The sequence below is a fragment of the Notothenia rossii genome (genome assembly GCF_949606895.1).
Source record: "Notothenia rossii genome assembly, chromosome: 4".
Lineage (NCBI taxonomy): Eukaryota > Metazoa > Chordata > Actinopteri > Perciformes > Nototheniidae > Notothenia > Notothenia rossii.
This window is the reverse complement of record NC_136902.1, coordinates 61,667,157-61,677,844: the sequence shown is the minus strand read 5'-3', so window position 1 is coordinate 61,677,844 and position 10,688 is coordinate 61,667,157. Positions and strand designations below refer to the sequence as shown.

The 10,688-nt window shown below is 39.9% G+C and overlaps 1 protein-coding gene across 1 annotated transcript in view; it reads left to right on the top strand.

Annotated features, from left to right (window-relative positions):
* Window positions 1-10,688, top strand: part of LOC307034871 (seizure protein 6 homolog) — a 361,762-nt gene that overhangs the window by 316,496 nt on the left and 34,578 nt on the right. The window contains exons 11-13 of the mRNA XM_079673797.1: window positions 606-831; window positions 7,830-8,024; window positions 9,524-9,556. Coding sequence (XP_079529923.1) covers window positions 606-831; window positions 7,830-8,024; window positions 9,524-9,556 — 454 coding nt within the window. The remainder of the gene's footprint in view (window positions 1-605; window positions 832-7,829; window positions 8,025-9,523; window positions 9,557-10,688) is intronic.

Sequence of the window (10,688 nt, the reverse complement as noted above, 5' to 3'; positions counted from 1 at the left end):
CACACACACACACACACACAGAGATAGAAAGAGGCAGGTTCCGGGGAGTTGCCTCACTGGCCACAGAAGGGGAACTGGGCTCCAGCATGGCGGTCTTCCACGCTGTGTTTCTGGCCCCTGCTGCTGGAACCAGAACAGGCATGCCGGGGGGCGACACAACTAATTGACTAATCTCGCCTCGGTGGGCCCCTGTTACCGGGTTCAGACAAACGGAGCTGGACTGACCCCTGATTCTCACTATTTGACTAAATTAAGAGGCATTTAACGTTCTTTGTTGACCACCAATGCAAGCAAAGTTAGCAAGGCGTCTTTTATAATATCCAAATGTTATCTACAGTCATGTGAATTACATTTCTACAGCCAGATCATTTTCATAATGCAATGCACATTTTCCCGTCTATTAATTTGAAGCACTGCTTCCCAGGATGTGTTTTTGACTTATGCTAAGAACAAGAGTGTTTTTAGACTTCTGAAAAAGTCATAATAGTTAACTTTGCTCATATATTGGTACTGTATATCTTTACCTCTTTCATAACTGTGAATTCTTGATGTTTTAAAGTGATATATTTCTGTCTAGGTGAGACTAAAGATGACAGAAAATGTAGCTTGAAAGTTTATTTTCCTGGTCTGTCCTTCTAGTGGTGTCCTGCCCTGACCCTGGGAAGGTGGAGCACAGCAGGCGGGTGCTGTCTGGTTCCCACTTCACCGTGGCTTCAACCATCCAGTACATCTGTGACAAGGGCTTCACTCTGTCTGGGAACAGTCTCCTCACCTGCTTCAACCGAGGGTCCTCAGGCCCCAAGTGGAATCAGAAGCTGCCTCAATGCCTACGTACGTACAAGACACTAAAATTCAACATGAATTTGACAGCTAGCAACGCCTTTCTGATCAATAGAGTGGTGACATGTTTTTGCAGGCTGACCCAGAAGTAAGCATCGCAAGGGCTTCTTTGACAAAAAGCAATTCGATTTTTCTATTTAATTTCTATTGGATTTTAAAGGTCCCATGTCATGGCCATTTCTACTGATCATAATTCCATTGTTGAGTTCTACTCAAATAGATTTATATTGTGCAATTTTCCAAACTCACATTGGTTTCTCGTACAGCATCTCTGTATAGTATGTGTATTCTATCTCTGTCCTAAATGCCTTGTTGGAGCTCCTGCCTCCCCAACCCCCCCCCTCCCTGTGAGCCCAGTGTGCTCTGATTGGTCAGCTCGCCCACTCTGTTCTGATGAGTCCACCACCGTTACAGCGGAACATCAGTGATTATGTGTTACAATGGCGTTTGTTAGCAACTACAAAATGACACCAGCAATGACAAACAGATGAGAATGCTGCGTGGGGTCTGGGTGCCTTGTTGGCGGGACGTTGCGGGGCTCACTGCTGGAGCGGACAGTGTGAGCTGGCTTGCTGCGGGTTAAAGACTCATTCTGGCGTCACTATATCCCGCCCACTTTGAAAGGTGATTGGCCAGGTGTGTGAATAGTAGGCGGGATTAAAACTTATTTCTTAAGCTCTTAAACACCATTAATGGCTTTAATGTGAAACTGTGCACCAGTTTATTGAGACGTTGTTGAATTCTTTCTACAACGATGCACCTTTTTAAATAGACTAACCTGAATTTCTTGGGCAGGTTTTTTCACAGGTTTACAGAGGGTGATCCACAGACTTTGAATGTATTTCCTGAGTCTGATACAAATACTGCCTATTACACAGTTGTTCTCCTTTAAAAAGCTATTACCATGAAATGAATCAATTAGTCTGATTTTTAATTAAGATTTTAAGTGTTTCATTTATTTTAATATGTTGAATATCAGCATAAAATAGATTTTTAACTACACTTCAATACATGAGTAAACAAGTACACACCTCATATCTTGTCTACATCAGCTTGTGAGAGAAAATGTGTTTGTTTAAAATAAAACTGTTAAGTATTTTAAATGTTATTGTAATTTGTTTTTATCTTATATCAGTAATTGTGATGGAATTTAGTTCAGTCACACCAGGTGACCTGCTTCCACTTCTTTGTTTCTGATAATACTAGCTAAAAGTGTGTCAGTCTTATTAAAATTTAATTTCCTCCTCAAACAGCCTTGAAGGCATTCACCTCATTTCCATTAACTTCTCATACTGTGCCTCACCTACTTTCTAGGTGGAGACATATTGTTTGATGGCACGACTAATAATTAATTTAACCGGACAGCGGAAATTACTTTGGGGATGACAAGCCCCGGTCATTGTTATTCATGAGGTGGAGATCATGAGCGAAAGACTATTATTATGTCAAAAAATTGCAAAACTTTTCCCAAAATTCTCCAGGAGCAATAAGTGCAGAGAACAAAGTGTCACGATGTGAAGGTAGAACTCTCGCTCTCTAATATCACATATTTTTGTCACGATCTGTCTGCGTTGTGTTTTTTCTTGTTTAGATCTGTCTTTGGTTTCCTGTCTGTGGCCCTTTCTCATTTCTCTAACTCCCCTCCTCGACTCCCCTCCTCGACTCCTATCCTCAAGACTTAGTCCCGCCCACAGGAGATGCGAGCGGAGGAGCCGAGGAGGGGAGCCGAGGGGAAGCAGCAGGCGGTTAGAGAAATGAGAACTCCTCTCCTCTGAGCGGTCATTTTAAAGAGACGTCCATTAATGATGACAGGAGGCACAGCAGCCCTCTTTCTGATGGACAGATGTGTTCATGATGACTTATATATTTACTTTGATTCATTCACAGTGCGGTATAATGAGACAATAACAGGCTACAGATGCGGGCGGACACACACACACACACACACACACACACACACACACACACACACACACACATATGTATAGATTTATATAAATATATACCATTTCAGAGTCAAAGAGAGCACTCTTATAATAACGTAACACTATCAGAGACTGGATATACCCCCCCCCCTCTCTGGTCGCTACAATGAGGGAAATAAATTACGGGCCAAAAGTTTTATTTACAAGTATTAAAAGTAAGCAGAGGACACCAAACCAACTGAGACCTGTTTGTCCGCTGCATCTACGCACACAATGTACCACACGCACCTACACACTGTACCACACACACCTACAGCTCCTAAAGCATAATCAGGCTACAGCCGTTGTGTATTTTATCATGTGAAGCACTAAATGGTTTTAGAAAAATATCGACTCTTTGTTTGTAGATATCTACTAAACTAAAGCAAATAAAGAGAGTAGGCCTGTTATACTGAGTGATATGCTCTGCTTTCTGCACGGACCTCACAGCTGTTCTCTCTGTAAACATTGCGTTGCGATGAGAGCAGTTAATAAAATAATGTCCAGGGGATGCATGCAGAGCTGTCATTGGCTGAGATAAGTCCGGCCGTGCGTCACGACTCTTTGAAACATCTTTGTTCCCGGAAATGCATCCGCGAAGGAGCCGTGGAGGACCCATCAGTGTATCCTTGATTATAGCTCCTCCATCGAGCCACCTCGACGCTCGATCCTCGGTCCTCGATGTGCATTTAGAGAAATGAGATGTCCTTCAACATGGTGCGCTGAAATTCATTTCCGGGTCACTACCGGAGGACCGAGGAGTCGAGGAGGGGGATTTGATTAAATGAGAAATGGCCTGTGTGTGTTCCCTCCCACCTGTTCCCTCCTACCTGTTTTCTTAATTGTGTTCACCTGGTGCCCCTGTGTTTTCTCCTCCCTCCTCACCTGTCTCTTGTTTCCTTGATTAGTCCTGTGTGTATTTAAGTTTTTTTTTTTCTGTCATTGTTGGTTCGTCGTTAGTCTGTGACTGTGTTAACCGGGGAGTGTTCTGTTTATCCGTGTATCCTTGAAATAAAGGAAGGTATTTTCAGTCTTATCTGCATTTGGGTCCTGCTTGCTTCGCTCACCCATAACAGAACGAACCAACCATAAATGGACTCAGCAGATTCAGCTTTTTTGATGCTACAGGCGGAACGTCTTGGGTATTCTATGGAGTACATTTTTTATATGTGGTATGACGCCTCAATGAGTGGCGGCCGGCCCATAGGGGCGCTAGGGGCGTCGCCCCACCTCTTCCCACATACAAAAAAAAATATTAAAAAAAATATTAAATAAAACAAAAAAAATTTAAAAATATATATATTTCAAAAATATATATATTTTATATTTTTTAATTTTTAATGAACAAGGTAAATATCATACAATTGGTATCAGTAAAATGTATAATATACAATAAAATCTTGTTTAAAATTGTGTTACGATGTCTAAAGTTACTGATAAGTCACATGTTTCCTGCCCGGCCTTGCCCTTGGCATTAGTTTATCATTACGGGGCGCTGCCCCCGAGCCAAACAGCAGAAACCAGCACGTTGCAAAAGTCTCAATAGTAAACTGTGCTGCCGAAACATAATTTCAGCCAATCAGCTCCGTCAAATATTTTGGTCACGAGAGCGCTCACGTTGGCACCCACGCTGCTTACGTGCGTTGACGTGAGTTGTTTTTTAGACTCGTGAGGAACTGGGGTAGTATCGATAGACAAGTTTACGCGCCAAAACACGGGTAGCGCCATTACCCTACACAAATGCACTTCATTTCCGCCGGAAGTCTTTTGCACAGCGTCTGTCGGTGTAAACCGATGTAAACAGTCAGACGGGCACTGGTGTAAACACAGCGATTTCGATGCTAACAGTGATGCTAGCTTGGGAACACGATTCTACTTCTTTGACTGGAGATGGCGTTACTCTCCCCCACCCGAATTCAGTGCAAAACTGGGAGGATAACATGACGACGTGGCCCAGCATAAAACCAAAATAAACTGCCTTATTTAGGTCATGCCCACAGGAGCCAACAGTTGTCTGTTGTTTACATAATGCACAATTTACATGATCTCTTTATGCTGTGCAATATATCATATGTGCCTGTACTGTTTGAGTGAAAATAAAGTTTGATGTCATTTAATTTCATTATTGCACTGTTATTGCATTATTGCATTTCATATGTTCCTTAGAGTGCTACAATTTCTTTTAACACAGTTCATCATTCATATTAAGCTCATACTGTACATAAATAACACTGAATGAATTAATTGTTTAGAGGAAACTAAAGAAATGGCTTCAACAAGAAAGATCACATGTTTAATCCTAACAGGTATTACAAATTAAAATATAAAAGCAGCCCACACAATTACATCACTATGAAAATATTCATATATAATATTAAAAAATACAATGCATGCAGTATTTGTTGTGTTTATCTGTATTTAATGAACAACATGGCTGGGTGCTGGTTTGTGGTCGTAGCACTCTCTATCTAACCACTCGTTCAGGTGCTTTCTCGAGTGATTGCAACCAACTACCGCACACGTAGTTCCCGAACCACTTTTCTTCATGTTGTAATTGTTATATCCTCTTTGTCTCTGCGATATCAGTGCTTTGTCGGCACAACGGAGCTAGCTAGCAAAACAAACCCAGTCCGCCAAAACGGAAGTGCATTGCATCGAAGGGAGGAGTTCAGGATGTAGAGCGGAAACGGCTCAATAACTTGTGTATAGTAACGCAGTGTAGGCGGAGCCGTGACGTCATCTTCAATGAGCTCCCCAGAAAAACAACACAGCCGTAAGCTCTTAGCACTCAGAGCTCACAGCTCTTCATATCTGTTCAAAAACTAGACAAAAGTTAAATAAGTACAAACCACAGACTGTCTGTGTCATGGCGAATACAGTTGCTGGTTTATTTATGTCTGTATAGACCGTTGTTGTGAGTGTGGACGGTCGGAGCATTTACAACGTTAGCTTAGCCAAATCTCCATTAGAAAACACGCATTTTAAAAGGTTTTTCGCCTGCCGTCTGTCTGCAGACTTGTCAAAGCCTTAATTCATGGTTTTTACTATCCGGTATCAGTATGTTGTTACTTCGGCATCATTTTGAAACGTGTATTACAATTAAATCACGGTCAAATATGTTCATCTTGTTGTAGTTGTAGCCCCCTTGACAGCAATTCTCTCTCTAGTTTAGACTACGGTCAAGCCAGCCCTCACGTGATATTGCGGTGCGCGAATATCGTTTAGATGTTTAGATGAAAATAAAACAAAAACTGTCGAGTATCAAAGACTCATTTCACTTCAGGGTGATAGCAGGACATCCCATCTAGTCACTCAGAAAAGATCAGGACATTCTGATGTAGAGTTTCAAAATAAAAGACCTTTGAAATCTCTATTGTATGAGCTATCATCCCTGTTTTTAGATGAGAATAAAACAAAAACTGTCCAGTATCATAGATCCATCTCACTCCTGGGTGATAGCAGGACACCCCATGTAGTCACTCAGCAAAAATCAGGACATTCTGATGTACAGTTTCAAAATAAAAGACCTTTGGGGACAGGGATGATAGCTCATATATGAGACTTCAAAGGTCTTTTATTTTGAAACTGTATATCAGAATGTCCTGATTTTTTCTGAGTGACGACATGGGGTGTCCTGCTATCACCCTGGAGTGAGATGGATCTATGATACTGCAAAGGTGACAAAAAAGCTCATAACTTGAGAATGGCCTCTCTTTTCCTCTTCAGATTTGCTGAGGTATGAAACAGGTAGCTGTCCTACATCACTAAATAGTCAGACAATTATTTAACTAAAGAAATACTGAATTATAGTCCTGTAAACTTAGTTTTAGGTTAGACGGAAATTGTACTTTTTGGTGATAGGAACATAGGACTCAATCACTTTTCTCTCTTTTATCAGAAAAACAGAAATCCCTAAAAAATATACCATTACTGAATTGTCTAGGGTGCTATTGAACACTAACCAGTAGTTGTATGGAAATATCTGGTACAGTTATATTGCAAATGAGATTTCTTTAGACATAGTCCTACCTCTTCTCTGAGACAGTCACATTCCGAATGGGGGATAAGTGGCACAATAGCATATAAATTAAGAAGACTCATTCTCTTTCATGCCAATTCTAAATGGTACAATTAATTTACCAGATTAAGGAGTTTTTCATGTCTTTGTTTCAACAGCATTTAAAGAACTAAAGTATATTTCAAATTATAGTAAGGACCTGCCACAGACTGAAGATAATTCAAACTGTATATAGTCAGTTTTAAACGACATGTCTTGAAGTATTTTGACGTGCAGCCCTTTTCTTAATAATAATAATACATTACATTTATAAAACGCTTTTCCTGGTGCTCAAAGCGCTTAATAGTGAGCTGTTATATATTGAGATTGAATATTTTATAGCTAAAAATATAGTTCAAACTGAATTCTGGGAAGAAAACTAAGAATTCTGAGATTCCAGCCACATGTGCAAAAAATGTATTGGTCAAAACTCGAGGAGGTAAATGTTCCGCCTGTGGCCCCAATCATCTTCCGTACTAATGATATGTTACAATTTTTGTAACTTTCTTAAACAGATCATCCCTGTACATTTGGCACACATACAGTTATTTATCTCAAATAGATTGTGTGTGTGTGTGTGTGTGTGTGTGTGTGTGTGTGTGTGTGTGTGTGTGTGTGTGTGTGTGTGTGTGTGTGTGTGTGTGTGTGTGTGTGTGTGTGTGTGTGTGTGTGTGTGTGTGTGTGTGTGTGTGTGTGTGTGTGTGTGTGTGTGTGTGTGTGTGTGTGTGTATTTAAAAGCACTTCCTTCTTTTTCTTTTTTTTGCATGTTAGTTTTTTTTGACATTGCTCGTGTAGAAGTGGACATTTGTAAAAAATGTTATGAGAAAGTTAGTCATACTCAGCAGAATGTGAATATCCATACCTTATCCATAATGGTCTGGACATTAGTGCCATTCTCCACTGGCACCTTGCAATGCACATTTCCTACAGTCTTCTCAACCTGAACTGTTTCTCCCCTTTAACTCCAGCTGAGGTCTTGGAGCCCTGCAGTCACCCAGGAACGCCCACCTACGGGGTCCCCAGCTCCAACAAGATCCAGTTCCAGGCGGGAGAGACCCTCCACTACTCCTGTCTGCCCGGACACCAGCTGCTGGGGGAGCCGGTTCTCCACTGTGTCCCTGGACACCCGTCCCAGTGGAGTGGGCTGCCACCTGTCTGCAAAGGTGAGGAACTGCAGCCTGGCAGGGTCACCATCGTTCTACACAATATCCTTTGCTTCTTTAAAACATGATCTTATGTATGACCATTCGAATATGTAAATATGTGAAGTCCTAAATTATGGATGAATAAGAATACCTAAATGGGCTATTAAACATAAGTAAAACACTCAACCAATTCAATACTTAAGTCATTTAATTGGTTGAGTGTTTTATTTAAGTAAATCATGTTAAAAAGTGTCCAAGGGAGCCAAATAAAGACAAGTATTTTGAAAATGTTATGTGCAACTGAATACATTAAAGTTGAATAATATGAGAATTGAAATAAGTAAAAGAGAAGTCAAAGGTGGTACTTTGAAACCTAAACCCTAGACTTTATCTTGTCATCTTTTGCTCTTACAAAGTAAAATATATTATATTTCTTCACTTGTTCATAAAGATTCCAATCCCTATGGCATGTCTTTGTTTCCATAGTGTGAAGGGAAACTAAAACACACTTTAAAATTGCCTTTTTCCCCCAAAAAGTATTCTAATTTTCATCGTATTTGTATAATCTGTTTTTATTACTATTATTACTGTTCTTCAATTGAGTATTAAGTAGCCTACACTATTCTTTTAAGTAAAAGAAAAACGTAACTGTTCCCATGTTTTTAAACTGTGATACTATAGCTCAGGTTCTAAATGATGTACAGTATATGCCTGATACCTAGCAAATTATTTTATTGTTACATTAATCTTGCCGACATTTTTGCATTTAGCAGAACTCAATTATTCTTCATCCCCTTCTTTTCCTGCGTGGTTTCAGAAATCCTTGACTTTTTAAGTGTTGCAAAGAACGACACAATATCTTAATAATTTCTTGATAAATACCATTAGTTTTTTTTTTAATAACTTTGATTGGGCCATGAAACTTAATTAATTTGCTGTTTACATGGCTGTATTTCATCTTTCGATATTATTTCTGATTTTGTATAATTTAAAGGCTGTTATCTTTGTATATTTCTACTTGAGTAACACTGCACATATTGCACCTCAATGTGTGCTGGAAAAAAGAAACTGAAATCACATGAATCAAATCTCGAAAAGCTTCCAATTAAATGTTCATATTCAAGTAGAAGTAGTATTTAGCTTGAACTTCATCATCTCGTGGACTCTGTTTATTTAATTCCATCAATACCTGACTTCATGTTCAGATTTGGGACCTTAAATCCTCTCTATTATTCAGTGACGTTGACCGTTTGAAAGTTTTTAATTAAAAGAAAATAAGCTAAATAAATAAGACGGAGCATGTTTCAAAGACACTGTGAAATCAGTCACAAATAGAATGCCAAAAACGAAAAGTGGATATTGTTTTTCACTTTGATGAAGGCTGTAGGAGAGTAGATGCTGAAATAACGCAGGATTGGCCTTTAGTTCATGATACAGAAATGTTTTTGTGAAAAAAATGCTAAAGTGTTTATAATTCATGCAGTTTCATGTTTAACACACTTCTGTATCATCCACAGCCCACCCAGCTAATGCTGAGCACAGATTAGATGGTAAGTCTTCACAAGAAGTTCATGTTTCCTGCACGCCTTGAGTTTGATGGTCTGAGCATGGACGTTTTAATAGATATTTGTGCTAAGATTATTTACATTTTTTAACAATTACAAAAAAAGAACATGGTTTCTTTGCAAGTTTTATGTTAGCTGATTTGTTTTTAACGAGTGAATTTCTTCTGAAAGTAATGACACATGATTAGCAAATACAAGAGACAATATTGTTATTAAAGGTCCCATGTCATGGCCATTTTTACTTATCATAATTCCATTGTTGAGGTATACTAAAATAGATTTATACTGTGCAATTTTCCAAACTCACATTGGTTTCTCAAACAGCATCTCTGTAAAGTATGTGTATTCACCGGTATTCACTCTCTGTCCTAAACGGCTTGTTGGAGCTCCTGCCCCCACCTCCCTGTGAGCCCAGTGTGCTCTGATTGGTCGGGACGTTTGCGAGGCTCGTTGCTGCAATCTGCTGCGAGGAGTGGACAGGCTTCCGGGTCGGCGATATAGCGAGAACAAGCGAAACTCATACTGAGCACACACAAACACTCACAGCCCAAGTAAAAACAATAAGTGTGGCTTGATATTGAGTAAGAAAAAGGTTTATAACGCTGTGAGAATGGGTCTGCTGAGAGCATTTCTCCGCGATCCCAACTTAGTAGCCCGAAAAACGTTTACCCATTTTAACAGTCGTGGTAGATACCTTGTTTGTTTTAAACATCATAAATACACAAACAACAATGAATACTTACAGGTTGTGTACCCGAATCTCCCGCTGGTCCAAACAAAGTAGGAACAGCATCGTTCTTCAGTGCCCTACGCTGTACATATCCGGCATGAATCGCTGAAATGTTTGGGAAGCTTTGTTTCGTGAAAGGCTGGCAGAGGGTGTGGCCTCTGGGTATTCACAAGTCACAGTACCCAGGAAGTAAACAATGGAAAATGAGAAATCTCCAAGAGGCTTTTTGGGGCAGCATAGACTGTGTTAGAGTTTTACTCGCTACAGGGTGTACTTTGAGGGTTTTGACTCTGCAGACCATTTACATGCAGAAAAACCTTCATAACACACAAGGGGATGGGTAATAACCGGAAAAGCATGACATGGGACCTTATTAAAATAAAAAAA